The 16,157-nt window shown below is 37.2% G+C and overlaps 1 protein-coding gene across 2 annotated transcripts in view; it reads right to left on the bottom strand.

Moving 5' to 3' along the window:
• Positions 1-4,809: 4,809 nt before the first annotated feature.
• The window catches only part of MTFR1 (mitochondrial fission regulator 1), a 48,368-nt gene continuing 37,020 nt past the window's right edge, over positions 4,810-16,157 (bottom strand). For both annotated transcript variants that reach the window (XM_080801143.1, XM_080801144.1), the window contains 4 exons: positions 10,237-10,469; positions 7,880-8,147; positions 7,153-7,321; positions 4,810-6,329 (listed from right to left, as the gene is read on the bottom strand). In XM_080801143.1, the coding sequence (XP_080657269.1) occupies positions 6,261-6,329; positions 7,153-7,321; positions 7,880-8,147; positions 10,237-10,469 (739 nt within the window). In that variant the 3' untranslated portion in view covers positions 4,810-6,260. The remainder of the gene's footprint in view (positions 6,330-7,152; positions 7,322-7,879; positions 8,148-10,236; positions 10,470-16,157) is intronic.

Here is a 16,157-nt window from a genome sequence, read left to right on the forward strand (position 1 = left end):
GTGGCAAAATGATGTGTGAAAAGCATTCTATAATATGGCAGTTTCTGTATTACACAAAGTAGGTACAAAATATTGGGGTGTGGTTTAGGAGAATGGTTTTAATTTGGTTAATGATGAAAATGACACCATTTCTAGTAATTCTTGAATTTTTTCTTTAACATCCATGACTGGCAAAATCATTTAACCTTCAAATTTGATTCTAATATACATTCTCCACATCTTCACCAACACTTGTTGATGCTGGTCAGTCTGACGGTATGAAGTGACACTGTGGTTTCAATTTGATGACGACGAACATCATTTCATGCACCTCTTGGACATCTGTATGTCTTCTCTGGAAAAATATCCAAGTCCTCTGCCCATTTTTTAAATCAGGTTATTTGCTTTTTTGATAGAAGTTGTATAATTTCTTTACGTGTTGGATAGTAACCCCTTATCAGATGTACGGTTTGTAAGTAACAACTCCCACTAAGTGGCTGCCTTTACATTTTGTTGATGGGTTTCCTTTGCTGTGCACAACTTTTTAGTTTGATATGATCCTGCTTGTTATTGTAGCTTTTATTGCCCCTGCCTAAGGAGACTGCTCCAAAAAGCCTATTTCTAAGACCATTGTCAAAGACCTTACTGCCTTTGGTATCTTCTAGATTATGGTTTTAGGCCTCACATTCGAGTCTTTAATCCATTTGAATTTTTGTATACAGTATAAGTGAACCAGTTTTCCCAATACCACTTATGAAAATATTGTACATCCTTGGCTCCTTTGTCATAGATTAATTGACCATATATGCCTGGCTTTATTTCTGGGCTCTTTGTTCTGTTTCATTAATCTATAGGTCTGTTTTTATGCCGTATCATACTGTTTTAATTACTAGAGTTTTGTAATAGGTTTTGAAATCAGCACAGTGCCTCCAGCTTTGTTCTTTCTCAAGATTGCTTTGGCTATTGGAAGGTCTTTTGTGATTCCATACAAATCTTAGGATTATTTGTTCTAGTTCTGTTAAAAAAAAATGCTATTGGCATTTTGATAGGGATTACACTGAACCTGTAGATTGCTTTGGGTAGTTTGAGCATTTTAACAATACCAAGTCTTTCTTTTTTTTTTTTTTAAATATTTTATTTATTTATTTGACAGAGATCACAAGTAGGCAGAGAGGCAGGCAGATACAGAGAGGGGGAAGCAGGCTCCCCGCTGAGCAGAGAGCCCGATGCGGGGCTCGATCCCAGGACCCTGGGATCAGGACCTGAGCCGAAGGCAGAGGCTTTAACCCACTGAGCCACCCAGGCGCCCCAACAATACCAAGTCTTTCAATCCATGAGCATGGTATGTGTCATCTTCAGTTTCTTTCGTCAGTTGTCTTATAATTTTCACAGTATAGGTGTCACTTCCTTAAATTTATTCCCAGGTATTTTCTTCTTTTTGATGCAATTATACATGGGATTATTTTCTCAACTTTTTTCCTAATAGCTACTTATTAGTGTATAGAACTACAACTGATCTCTGTAGGTTACTTTTGTATACTGTTTTTAAAAAGATTTATTTCAGGGGGAAGAGACAGAGGGAGAATCTCAAGCAGACTCCCTGCTGAGCATGGAGCCCAACTAGAGGCTCAGTCCCAAACCTGAGATCATGATCTAAGCCAAAATCAAAAGTTGAATGCTTAACCAACTGAGCAACCCAGGTGCCCCTGTCTACAATTTCATAACTGAATTCATTTATAGTTATGATGGTGTTTTGGTGGAGCCTTTTAGGGTTTTTTACATATAGTATGTCAACAGCAAATAGTGAGTTTTACTACTTTTCTGTTTGGATGCCTTTTCTTTTTTTTTCCTGATTGCTACGGCTAGACTTCCCAATACTATATCGAATAAAAGTGGTGAGAGTGGGTATCCCTATCTTGATCTTAGAGGAAAAGCTTTAAACTTTTCAACATTGAGGACAATGTTACCTGTGAGTCAGTCACACGTGGCCTTTATTATGTTCAGGTATGTTCCCTCTACATCCACTTTGTTTTTATCACAAATGGCCATCACATTTTGTCAAGTGTTTCTTTTTCCTGCATCTGTTGAGATAATCATACATTTTTATCCTCGTTTTATTAATGTGGTGTATCACATTGATTTGCAGATGTCAAACCATCCTTGCATCTCTGGAATAAATCCCATTTGATCATGGTGTATGACCCTTTTAACATACCAAATTCTGTTTGCTAGCACTTTGTTGAGGATTTTTGCATCCATTTGCATTGGGGATAGTGACCTGTAGTTTTCTTTTTATGTGGTTTGTCTTTTCAGTATCAGGGCAGTGCTGGCCTCTGTAGTCTATTTCCTTCCTTCTACTAACTAGATACAAACTTAGGTAGTTTATTTGGGATTTTTGTTTCTTGAGGTAGACTTTCTTTAGCCATGAACTTCTCTCTTGGAACTGCGTTTTGTTGCATTCTATGGCTTTTGTAAAGTTGTTTCATTTTTCATTTGTCTTAAAGTGTTTTTTAATTTTCTCTTTGATTTATTGACTTAATGTTTAATAATGTTTTTTAGTCTCCATGCATTTGTGTTTTTACCAGTTTTAATGTAAATAATTTCTAGTTTCACACTGTTGTAACTGTTTGAAAAAAGAGGCCTGATATTGAATCTATTGAAACTTCTGTGGCTTAACATGATCGCTCTTGGAGAATGTTCTGTGTACAGTTGAAAAGAATCTGTATTCTACAGTTTGGGGGAATGGAATGTTTTGTATGTATCAAGTCCATCTGGTCTAATGTGTCATTTAAGGCCAATGTTTCCTTATTTTCTCTCTGGATGTTCTATCCATTGATGTAAGTGGGGGTATTAATGGCTCCTACTATTAAAGTATTACTGTCACTTTCTCTTTTATGTTTATGTCTCAATATTTTGCTTTCTATATTTACATGCTCCTATGTTGGCTGCATAGGTATTTACAAGTGTTAGATCCTCTTGGATCAACCCCTTTATCATTATGTAAAATGCCCTTGTCTTTTGTTACAGTCTTGGTCTATTTTTTTTTTTTGAAGATTTTATTTATTTGAGAGAAAATAAGCATGAGGGGGGTGTGGGATGAGCAAAGAGAGAGGGACACACTGACTCTGCTGAGTATGGAGCCTGATGCAGTCCACTTCAGGACCCCAATATTATGACCTGAGCCAAAATCAAGAGTTGGACACTTAAACAGACTGAGCAACATGTTTGCCCCTACTCTTTGTCTATTTTGTATGATATGTGTATTGTTAACATTAGCCTTCTGTTTGTGTTTGCATGGAATAACTTTCTTCATCCTGTCACTTACAATAGATGTGTCTTTAGATCTGAAATAAGTCTCTTATAGGCAGCAAATATGTGGGTCTTTCTTAAAACCACCCAGCCACCCCCTCACAGGTTCTTTTTCTCAGGTTTTGTCCTATTCTTTTGTTTGCCTTTCTTTGCTTCTATAAAATAGGCAAAACAGCTACCCCTCCCAATCCTGAAGGAGTGGCCCTGTGTAGGAATGCCCTGTGCAGACTGCAGCTGCCTGACAGCTTTGCATGGTGAGCCAGAATGGAAGCAGGCACAGGCCAGGGATATCCTATGCACACTATGCTAGGGCGACCTTTGGGGGCAATGGTTCAAGCTAGTGGGGGCCTGAGGCTCACTGCGGTGGCCCAGCCGGCTGGCTAGAGTGCCTGGATTCTACTCCAGTCTACACTATCAAGATGGAAGGGGAACATAAACAATAGTAATGAGCAGTGCTTTCCACCTGAGGCCCAGCAGTTTCTCCACCATTCTTTTGACACGCTGTAGTTAGTAAATGGCTCTCCTTCACTCATGGGCTAATTGCCCTTTAAACCAGTTTTTTTTGCTGTGCCCCAGGGTGGACAAATCTGCACACCAGCTCCTCCAGGATATCCCTCTTTATGTAGTTTGCTGCACTGGGGTTGGGGTTCCTGTCATTACTACCTCTCACCTACCCTTCTCTCTGTAGTCCCTTTCTCTTTCGTTGTACAGAAGCTGTTCGGCCAGCCCTTAGTTTTTCAAGAACAATTGCTTTATATGTAAATTTGAGTTTAGCAGCTCTCTAAGCTCCCTATACCACTACCCTGGACTGCCTCCCAAAAGTCTACTTCTGCCTCATTCTATCCAGAGAAAACTCCTAATTTTGGAGTTGTTAGAAGGATGGTTTTTCCAAAGTATTTGTTTCTGGTAGTTGTTACCTCACATTGTCTTCTTCATCACTGAGACACAGACTCCGGAACTTAATATATCAGGAAAACAGGATTCTTGCACAGACGGGCCTATGACTGTTCTGCTCCACCACAAGCCTGTGCAAGCAGTATACAGGATGACACCTAGCAGAAATCAGTCTACTGGAAACTACAGCACCCTCACGTAAAATCATGTGAGTAGTAATTATTTAGCTATCTACCACTCATAGAATGCATTCAGATTTATTTCATGTAATCCTCAACAACTGTTTGAGCTGAGCATTATTCCTGTTTTGAAAACAGAATGACCTGTAGAACTCCCAAGTCCAGCACACTCTGACTCCTATTCAGTATGTATACATAGTGCATCTCGGACTAGTCAGATCATAGGAGACAAAACATACTAGTTACTTTACATTTTATAGCTGAGGCTCAGAAAGTTTTATTTTTATCATCTTTCACTTAAGGCATTGTGCTGAGTGGGAGAAACTGAGACTGTGAGTAAGTGGCAACAGATTTCCACCTTCAGAATGCAAAAAGTAAATTCTAAAGAATCTGCATGTACGATGTAAGAGAATCTTACCCATTAAAAAATAATATATAGGCCTTGTGGTCCAAGGAAAACATAAGTTTGCTTTATTTTAAAACAGTAACTTCCTTCAATTGGAGAAGTGGCCAAAATTCAATACTGATACAAATTCTTAGGAGGTCAAAATATGTAATTCAGGCAAATTTTCTGAATTTTTTTAAAGGTAGAATTTATAAATCAGAAACAATGTAATCAACAACGTATGTATAATAAGTCACAGTTCAAATTTAAGCTGAGTAACATTTGCTAATATTGAGAACATTGCACATATTTTCAATAACTTAAAAGTAAATTCTCCTCTTCCTGTCTTCACTTCTTTTTACTAGATTTAAGTAAATCCAAATATTTACTCATGGTAAGAGATTCTGGCATTAACTATGAGTTTAACAGAAATACAGAAAACCATAAAGATTATCAAGCATTCACAAATGATCACGTATAGCAATTCCTCAGAAGCCCTCAATGAGAAAGGCTGTTCTCCACTTTCTAATAGCACCTAAGGTTTGCTGCATAATGTAATTCAAAAGAATAGCACTCTGACCAATGATAAACTTATATGAAATTCTTTTCCCTATTCAAGGTTTCATTATAAAGCTACTATATTTGACCAATATTAAAAATCTTAAAACTCCATTATATTGCCATTTCCATTATGTATTACCTTAGCAACAAGTTATCTTTATGATGCCATTTATTCAACAGGAAAAAAAAAAAAAGATGGTACATTGTGGTTTTCACCTGTTATAGATTTAATTCAATAATTTGATTTCTCACTATATGAAAACTACATTTTCTTTCTCAGTGCTGGACAGCACTAAAGTGAAAGCAGCTTTCATAGTCCCTGACTTCTCTTTAAATGAAAGCATTATGGAATTTTCAGCAGTGAACATTATCTGGTTCCTACTTGAACCCCATCTCCAAGGAAATGAGAGAATCTAAGGTAGAAGTCCTGTTCAAGGCAAAAAGGTTCCAATCCTAAATATTTCACTCCAACAACCTGTGTTCCATCATTGAGTAGTAAATGATCAACGACAACTAATGATGGTAACAGTACCTTTACTGACATCATTATTAAAATCTACATACTATTTTATATCCAAATATATGCATATAAAATATCTGCACAGATAAATTAGTGTTAAAAATTTAAAACTCAACAACTACAAATGTCCTTTCTTCTGAAATCTATATAATTGTTTTCAAAAGTAGAAACCTGAACATCCTGACTATACATTAAAAACACATCTGAATACATGTTATGGAAAAATTCAGAACTAATCTCACCCAAAAAAAAACAAAAACAAAAAACCCAGAAACTTAGAGTGCTTTTGTTATTGCTGAATCTAATTAGACTTAAAGGAGACCACTGAATACTAAATTCAGGTATTTACTAAATAGTGTTGATTTCTACTTGTCAAACAGCCCTAACAAACCAACAGCTAGAACAAGGATAGTTTTTCTCTGCTCACTGTCTATTAGGAAGTTGAAACATCTTCAATTAAAGCCTTCATTTTTCCTGTAGACTTCAACATGTGTGGCCCAAACTGGAAAAGAAAAAGTATAAATAAAGACATTGGTTCAGGTAAAAGTAATGATACACTCCCCTCCTAATCATGGATCAAAGGTCTGGGTAGGTTCTGCATGAAAAACCAAGCAGCTAGATAATATTAAAACCATGAACTGAACATGACACATTAACAAGGAAAGCAAATTACTTCCTAGAAAACTATAACCATCTTAGCAAGACCATAAGCTTTAGTCCAATTTTACTTCTCTGAGTAAAAGAATGAAGTATGAGGTTTCCTTTTTTTCAATGTCTAAAGAGTTTCAAAGATGCTAGAATTTCTAAGATACTTGCTTCTCTAGAATGGATAAGCACATATACCACATGACAGTAAAGGGAATGTATAGATTAATATTTGAGTTTCCATAAAATCTGTTCAATCTCCCCTATGACATGAAACATCCTGCAAGGAAGGTCCACGTTGAATCTCACCCACATCATACGACTTTCACAAGGCCCCCTAAAGGAAAATGATCTTTACTTTTTGAATTCTCCTCTGCAACATATATACTGTCCTAAGATATAAATTTTAGTATAATGAATTTTGCTTCATTATGCTTACATAGAAATAAAGCACAGCATGGAAAATTTAACACTGGAGATGCTAAGCAATGAAGCCCAGAGTTGGCTTTTGCTTCCCTTTTTATGCTCTTCTATAAATCTACTCGTGGGTAGGGGCTAAATCCCATAGCACATCCTTCTGAATTTTGCTAAGGCCACAGCTCAATGTCACAAAATACAGTTGGCTCAGCAATGGAGTAAACTGCCATGTTGTACGAGAGAAGAGGTGACCTAATACTCACCAACACTGTTTCTGAGGTGGCGTCTGATGCAGGTTTGGGAATTCCTTTTTCAATTTCACCTTGACTATCGCTTCGATATCGATAAGCAAATTTCTTTTTCAGAGCCTCTGCTATGAGGGCAGCTGGGTCAGTAGTATCCACCGTTTTGGGCTTTATATCCTGTTCTGACCTTAAGGAAGTGAACAGAAAGCAAGGGAACATTTCAGTATGCTGGCATCCTTCCAAGAAGTCCACTGTGTGTCTTCACATGCTTGATGGCACGTCTCTAGCATCACCGATCCCCAGTGAAGTTACTGACAAACACTGAGAGAAATGAGACAGAAACCCTAGATTTAAGGCTCAGTAAAAGATGCCCAAGGAATAGCTACTCAATTCAACTCAAGAGCACACACCGTGCTCTCCCTTCAGGGCAATTACAGTTCCATTCTTCTCCCAAAGCCTAGTGATCACCACAGTGCGCATACAACACAGCTTTACTGAATGAAGGACTGGACAATAACAAAGGCTTTACATAAAAGAACTTTAAATGCAATGGGGGAAAGACAACGTGTAACCTAGAGATGTTTGCTAATTTCTTAGATAAGAACTAAGAATTTTTTTTTTAAAACTAAAAACTAGAACTATTCATGGTAATCAAGTTATAAAAGAAAGTTCTCAAGGAGTCTAGTACTTTGTTTTACAAAACACAACAAAAATAAAGTGTGAGAGAAGGTAAATGTGTTCTCACCTTTTTACTGACCGAAGTTTTACACTGTTCATATCTTTAAGGATCTCTAGCATATTTGGCATATCGGGTTTCTTTGGACTGCTCTTAACCAAAGTCTTCCCAGCACAGGCTTTTTTCTCTCTTCGCTCTTTTATCAGGTCAATAGCCGTTGATACACTTTGGTGGAGCCCTGATGGGGGAAGGGGTGGGGGAGGTGGGGGCGGTGGCGGTGGTGGTGGTGGGATAGAGGATGGTGGTGTAGTAACAGATGTGGCAGGATCTAAGTCACCTACAGAAATAAGGAAAAATCAATTTAATCTTGATGGTAACAGGCAAATAAAATACTTTTAACAGGGGTGCCTGGGTGGCTCAGTGGGTTAAAGACTCTGCATTCAGCTCAGGTCATGATACCAGGATCCTGGGATCAAGCCCCGCATTGGGCTCTCTGCTCAGTGGGGAGCCTGCTTCCCTTCCTCTCTACCTGCCTCTCTGCCTACTTGTGATCTCTGTCTGTCAGATAAATAAAAAATCTTTAAAAAAAAAAAATCTTTAAAAAAAAATAAAATACTTTTAACAGCAAAATTATGTTAATAAGGACTTTTGTATACCTGAAATCAATATGCTTGAAAGAAACCTCAGCTATGTAAGTAAAGGAAGTTTCAGTTACTTGGTTAGAATCTTGAATACCTGCGTCTAATCCCAAACCCTCCAGATGGAAAAGTTCCACTTAACAGGGGTGTTTCTGTGATCTCAAATGTTCAAGCCTGGCTATTGCACACTCTAACTACTTTTAGATAAAATATAGAACAGTGTGCACTGTATAAACATCTTCAACATAGTTTGACAATTAAGTACTGTATTTGAAAAAACTGGTAAATTTGTGATTCATTTTAGGAATATATATATGTAAGACTTACTGGGCATTAAAAGTTTTAAGACTTATTATTCAACAAATTTCTGAAAGAAGAAAAAGTGTTACTTTTCAAAACAGTAACCAAGGTAAGAGTTAAAGTGATAACAAAATGCTGGGGCACCTGGGTGGCTCAGTCGTTAAGCGTCTGCCTTCGGCTCGGGTCATGATCCCAGGGTCCTGGGATCGAGCCCCACATCGGGCTCCCTGCTCAGCGGGAAGCCCCCCTCGCCCTCTCCCACTCCCCTGCTTGTGTTCCTGCTCTCTCTCTCTGTCAAATAAATAAATAATTTTTTTTTAAAAAAGTGATAACAAAATGAGGATGTAAAAATTCATCTTTCTGCATAACTAGAGGACACAGTTGTTCACTGGTTGAACTGTATTGATTAGGGGGAGCTCAATGCAAAATTCTTACTCAAGGGTTTTTGACTGTAAATAGAACATTTCATAACATAAATCTCTAAACTGCCTCACTACAGCAGTTTTCATAGTCCGCCAGAAGAGGGAGGTAAAGCAAAAGAGAAATGCAATTTAAAAGCGAAGGCAGGACTTCTGGATTTCAAAAAGTTACATGCAAATTTCATTTAAGTAACCAATTACTTCTTAAGCACTCAGTGCCCAGAGTGCATCTGCTCTTTGTCCATCTTGGCAGTACACAGGCTGGATGAAGTTTCCGTGATGGATTACATTAAACTCTAGGAGCATAAGTGGTTCAGAAGCAAAGTAACTGTCCTTATCCTTTAACCTAATAATTCTGATTATTAGGCTAATTCTGATTATTGGCTAATTCTGAGTCTAGCCAGGCCTCAGGAACACCACTAAGAAAAACAACTACTACTTGCCAACAGGTTAATGGGCTACGATTTCAAGGCTATGCTTTCTTCTCCAAAGTAACAATGCACACAAATAAAAGCAAACAGTACTAAACCAGGAGTCGCAGAAGCTGAATTCAGTTTCTTCTCTGGGCAAGAGGAAGAGAAATGACTATTAAGTAGCTACCATGTGCTAAAGGCACTGTATATAATTTCCACATTTACTATCACAACCCCACCATATAGGTACTATTGGCCCATTTTAGAGCAGAAGAGGGAGGGAGAAAGGCCTAGGACTTGCCTTACAATATGAGGTAAGTAAACAGCACTCAACCCTGTCAGGGCTCTTTTGAGATTACTTCACGGCTGATAAAATTGGTGCCATTATCACAGACAAAAGTCCCAAGTGCATTCACACAGCAGCAATTCAACTGTATGAATTTCAGTATTTTCCCAAATTCATTCTCTCTGATAGCATCAAAATTGTTCAAAACCAACAAAAACCACTTAAACTTGACTGGGTCCTGGACTAAACCATGGAGAAGACTGATCTTTGGTTTTTTAACAACCCCATGGCTATTACTTGCTAATAAATTTTAAAATTAGTGGCTTTCTCCTAATTTCCAGTTCACTGGTTAAATGTATGATTTACGGACCTGTAATGAGATTTTGCTGTTCTTGCAGGGTCACAATTTTGGCAATCTGAGCTCTGAGAGCAGCAAGTTCATTTTCAAGGGCACAGATCTTCTGCAATGCTTCCTCATTTGCTAGTGCTGTCTTCTGTTGAGGATCTTCTGGAGACAGGTTTGGTAAGGAAAACTGCCTGCTTGGCGGCTTCTCAAAGAAAGGAAGGTCATCCTGGAGAGGTTGCCTTGATCTGACCTCTGTCCTGCAAGAAAGAAAAAAGGATGGCTAGATCACAGGGTTTGTAAGGAAATATAAAGATCATTACCAATTAATCAGAACATGGTATCAGAGAAATACTTTTCAGACTGATCTTACATAAATCCCCTCCTGTAAGTCTCAAAACAACAAAGTACTTATCAACCTGATGCAGGTACATACCAAGCCAGGTTTCTTACTGCCATCATTCTTCTTAATTTCTACGTAATATGCACAAACCCACACTGTCAGGAGCATCACAGATTTCAACAATGTTTTTTCTAATCCATGTTTTGAGTAGCTTTGAACTAAGGTGATGAAACTCTGTAATGTTCTTAAAAATGGTAAACTAATTACTGGTTTCACTGGACAACAAAATCAAATGAGTAATTCAATAGCCTTTTGCCAGGATCTTGGCTTCTGCATTTCAAAGTCAGTGTTTTCCATGTATGATAAAATACAACAAATTTCAAGACATAGTGTAACAATATGGCCCAAACACAGCATCAGAAACTGAAAAGGAGGGACAAGAATCAACTGAACCCATGAAGTAACTACATACACAGTCTCATTTTCACCTGGGTTTAAAGAAGTTTTTTACTATGCACTGCTCCATAGTTACAAATATTAGTCTTTTGAGGCTGAGAATAAAATTCAGATTTCTTTTCAACCATCAATTTATAAGCTCAGCTGTTGCTTCCTATTTTTCTACAATTGGGTTTTCTAGGCCTTTAAGCCCTTTGTTCTTCCAGCTTTACTGAGGTAAAATTGACAGTTGTATTTTACTTATCTAAGGTGTACAGTATGATGATCTGAGTATACATTTTGAAATAATCACCACAATCAAGTTAATGAACACATCCCAGGTTCCCTCAGTTTCATGCGGTCATGTGACTGAGTTCTAGCTAACAAGATGTAGGCCGATGTTGATAGGAGAGGACTCCATGAGAAAGTCCTTTCATCTCTAGCCCCACCCCCATTCCTTGCTCCTGAGTCTTGAGTACAAGGTGATGACTGGACTTGAGAGTCCCAGACAGCCAAAGGCTAACCTGGGCTTCTGCTAAGGATGGCAGAGAGCCTATCTGGGGTCCCTGTGAACACTGCAGAGCCACTGTCAGTTTCATACTATCTACTCTGGATGTTTTTGATTTGAGAGAAATAAACTTCCATCTTGTGGAAGCCGCCATTATTTGGGGCTTCTCTGTCACATGTACTCAAACCTAATCCTGTTATAAAACCATCATTAAATTCTATTTTAATTTTCCTTTACCTGGATATTGGTATTTTATTTTTGCTTGACAAGTGTTATAATTCTTCATTCTACCTTGTGTTCTAAATGAAGGAATTCTTGGACCTTTAGCTTTTGGTATTCCCTGAATTTGGAAGTTTTTCTTCATTATTTAATTTTGCTTATGCTCTCTTAATTAATTTACCATACATGGAGGATGCCTGTAAACTTTTTTTCCTGTAATATCATTAGACAAAAATATCTGGAGACTAAATATCTCAGTTGTCCCCTAGCCTTAGCTTAACTAGCAAGAAACTTTAAAAACACTAACTTTAGGGGTGCCTCAGTGGCTCAGTCATTAAGCATCAGCCTTCAGCTCAGGTCATGATCCCAGGGCCCTGGATCGAGCCCTGCATTGGGCTCCCTGCTCCTCAGGAAGCCTGCCTCACCCTCTCCCACTCCCCCTGCTTGTGTTCCCTCTCTCACTGTCTCTATCAAATAAATAAATAAAATCTTTTTAAAAAAAAGACTGACTTTATTAATTTTACGTTGAAGAGAAATAGGTTTGGCTTACAAAGCTTTAGTTACCATTCCGCTGCTTACCTCCACACTGGGAAGAAACAGGTGATTAAATTTCTTTAAAAGTACATGAAGACTAAACAATGGTAAAAACTTCTCTAAGGAATAGCACCTATATTCTGATTACATAGATTAGTATATTCTTTGAAAGATTACATGTTATATAAGTTATAGATGAGATGCATGTGCTCTAATCACCTGCAATAAAGAAAATTTTAATAAGGCACTGTCATTTTTTTTTTAAGATTTATTTCTTTGCAAAAGGGCATGCACACACTTTGCTTTAAAAAAATAAACCTAGAAGAATGAATATTTTTGTATCTGGGGATAGGAGAATGATGGTTTGTTTTCCTAATATGAATGAACACAGAAATTTCTTCAAGTCTATACTGTAACAGCAAATAAATTCTGGATACAGAATCTATAGTGTTACTCATCAAAAAATGATGTTATAATACTGCTTATTCAAAAACTAGTGGTCACTTTATTTTTCTAAGTTTTATTTAAGTAATCTGGATATACAACAAGGGCGCGAACTCATGACCCCAAGTTCAAGAGTTGCATGCTCTTTCAACAGAGCCGGCCAAGTGCCCCCTAGTGGTCACTTTAGAAGACAATATTTTCCCACTTAAAATTCTACGCATTTCAGGATCCAAAAGTTTTAAATGAGTGTAAGTTTGTCTTAAAAATGTTACCATTCAAGTAAGCTGAAGTTCAAATCCCATGAACATTTACTCTTCAATATCCAGAATTAGAACAAGATAATATGATAATCTGGATTAAGAGATGAACTAATCAACTATAAATCATGTTTGAACAGCTTACTTCAAAATATCTTCTTGCCAAAATGAATTCAGAGAATTAATGAATATTGAACAGCAACTGCAATGTTAAAAAAAAAAAAAAAAGTTACTGCATCTCCCCAAAACCCCTACAGATCAGTTTTTTCATTTTTATTTTCTACTGAAAATTAAGGACGAAACACTCATTATTGTTAATCTTGGAAACAAGTGTGCCAGGGTAACAGGAAAAAAGTTTAGTCCTTTAGGAAAATAATTTAAGTAACAGTGTCAGATCATCTGTATTTTAGGTCTATCCTATTTTTATAAATTTGATGATAAAGACTTTTCATTTCCTTATGTGAAATACTGTTAATGGTTATGACCATACACAGTAATTATAGGAAATGTCGAACTTTAAATGTGGATTTTTAGGAGCTGAAAAAGGAAAGTAATCCTGAAATGATTATGTCTTCCCAAAGCCACAGAAAGATTTGACATTTATAGGAGCGCCAAGAACCAAAAACAAAAAAAGCCAAGACGTTGTTCTGTAATATTCTTGTGTATGGAAAATATTTAGATTTTATCAAATTCTCAGACATGTTCCTTCCTTTAAAAATGCACACACCGTTTCCCACAGACATGTTCTATAAGACATCTGACAAATAATTCATTCTCAGAACCAATGTGTTCTGTCACCCTTCAAAGGGCTGGTAAAAGCTAGAATATGGAGGCAGAATTAATCCAAATGAAGAAAAATGATCTTTTCTAAAATTCATATATATAATTCTGAGAACTTTTAAAGAAACAAAGCAAATATAAAACAAAAACAACAAAAAGAAGGATCAATTATGGATGTCCCAATAGCAGAAGACAAATCATGATCATCTCTTAAAAACCATTTTCTGCATCCCAACTTCTACAGGTGAGATTTCTACCTTTTTTGAGTTTGGCTCCAAAATGCCTTATGGCAAGCTCCCGTTCAGAGTGACACTGCACAAGAGTTTTCTAGCTCTCTTATTTCTTAAATGATATTATAAAGGGCAGCCACTTTTGGAGTACAACTTAGATAAATATGAAGGGCTTTTTAAGCTCGCTAACCATTTCAAAGAAAATTCTAAATTAAATATAATGCACCTCTGAAGTCCTTTTTCTATCACACAGTTAATGAAAAATCAAAATACGAGTTCATTTTAAATTAGCCATTGTCCTGCGAAAGATGATATTCCTAGGATGATTGTTACTAACTCTCCCTCACCTTAGTGAATAGCTTAGTTTAGAGACTAGCCCAAAAAGATATAAAAATATACTCTCTTGTCAACAGGATCCAGGGAGGGGGAAGAGCAGCAATTTAGTTTCCTGAAAATATAAAGTCTCTTTTCAAAGTGCATAAGTAGCTGAATAGACAACTGGACCAGGAAATTATTTTCAGAGGCAAGTAATCCATTAAAGGATCTATAGTGGGGAGTAAGGCAGGACTTTTGTAAGGCTGCAGACCCAGATGACCACTGCATTAGCTGTTTTAGACTCTGTTCTTGTTTTGGCATTTTAAAAGCTGGACCTTCCTAAAAGTGGTTATTTAATGAGAATAACATTAAATCCATGTATTTAATGCAGTACTGACTGTAGTATCTTATTGATGTATATTATCAATTAACGTCTAGTGTCAATTAATTAAAATTAAAATAGGAATGAGTAACAACTGCTTTTTGCTGTGCTGTGAATAGGAAACGGTCTTGCTCCAGTCTACAGAGTTTCCTTACATCTGTGGAGCTGTGGCAAACCACCCAGCTTGCATGCTGAGTCATCTCCTTTGGAATCTTGTTAATCAAGGTCCTCCTCTATGAGGTCAGAGTTCCTCCCCAACACTCCTTGAACAGTGCATTCCATTCTATACTCACACTGAAATTTGAAAAATTAAACTGGATAGCTTTAGTCAAATCCTCAATCTCACTTTGCTATCTTGATATCACAGATTTTTATAAATCTGTTCATCTTGGTCATTAGATTACAATCAATCTGGTAAGCAAAGGGGCTACCTTTAATACTTTCAAGTCTTATGAAACGATAAATTTGCAGTTGCTGCATACTCATTTTGATATGTATGTGGCACTCAGAATCAAGAAGATACAATTAGATTAATATAAAACAGACAACTGGGACGCCTGGGTGGCTCAGTTGGTTAAGCAGCTGCCTTCGGCTCAGGTCATGATCCCGGCGTCCTGGGATCGAGTCCCACATCGGGCTCCTTGCTTGGTGGGGAGCCTGCTTCTCCCTCTGCCTCTGCTCGCTCACTCTCCCTCCCTCTCTCTCTCTGACAAATAAATATTTAAAAAAATAAATAAATAAAAATAAAATAGACAACTGATATTGAACTTGAAATATTCGAATATTCCTTAAATAATATTCTTCTACTCCAAAAGCTATCAAATACTTGATGACAATGTCTATGTTGTCTACTAAGAAGCCACAGAGATGACAGTCTTTAATTTCCACACATAATACACATGCTATGCTGTGTACAGATCTAAAGATACACATTTCTCCTTAGGCTACTATTATGAAAGAAAACAAATGGATTATCTTAAAACAAGATTATCAGTTATATTGATCCTTTCAAAGAATCTCAATGCTTCTTATAATTCTTTCCAATTCTGAGGCCATTCTGCTAATTCAAAGGGAAATGAAAATGTGTATAAAAGAGAAAAAAATGAGGCCTTACTCTATACATGCTACAGTGCTAAGTTATGATAAGTTCTCTCATGTTATCTTCTAAAATTCTCAAGACAGGTTGGTTTTTTTTTTTAAGATTTTATTTATTTGGCAGAGAGAGACAGAGTACCAACAGGGGGAGAGGCAGAGGGAGAAGAGGAAGGAGAAGCAGGCTCTGCACTGAGCAGGGAGCCCGATGCCATGCAGGTTCTATCTCAGGAGCCTGGGATCATGACCCAAGGCAAAGGCAGACACTTGACCAACTGAGCCACCCAGGTGGCCCTCAACACAAGTATTAATTCTTCTAATATAAAGAAAAAAAATAGAAGTTCAGTGCATTTGGAAAAAATCATTTGTACAATAACTATGAAGGTCTATTATATATGCTATTTTCCCA

This window comes from Martes martes, assembly GCF_963455335.1.
Source record: "Martes martes genome assembly, chromosome: 4".
Lineage (NCBI taxonomy): Eukaryota > Metazoa > Chordata > Mammalia > Carnivora > Mustelidae > Martes > Martes martes.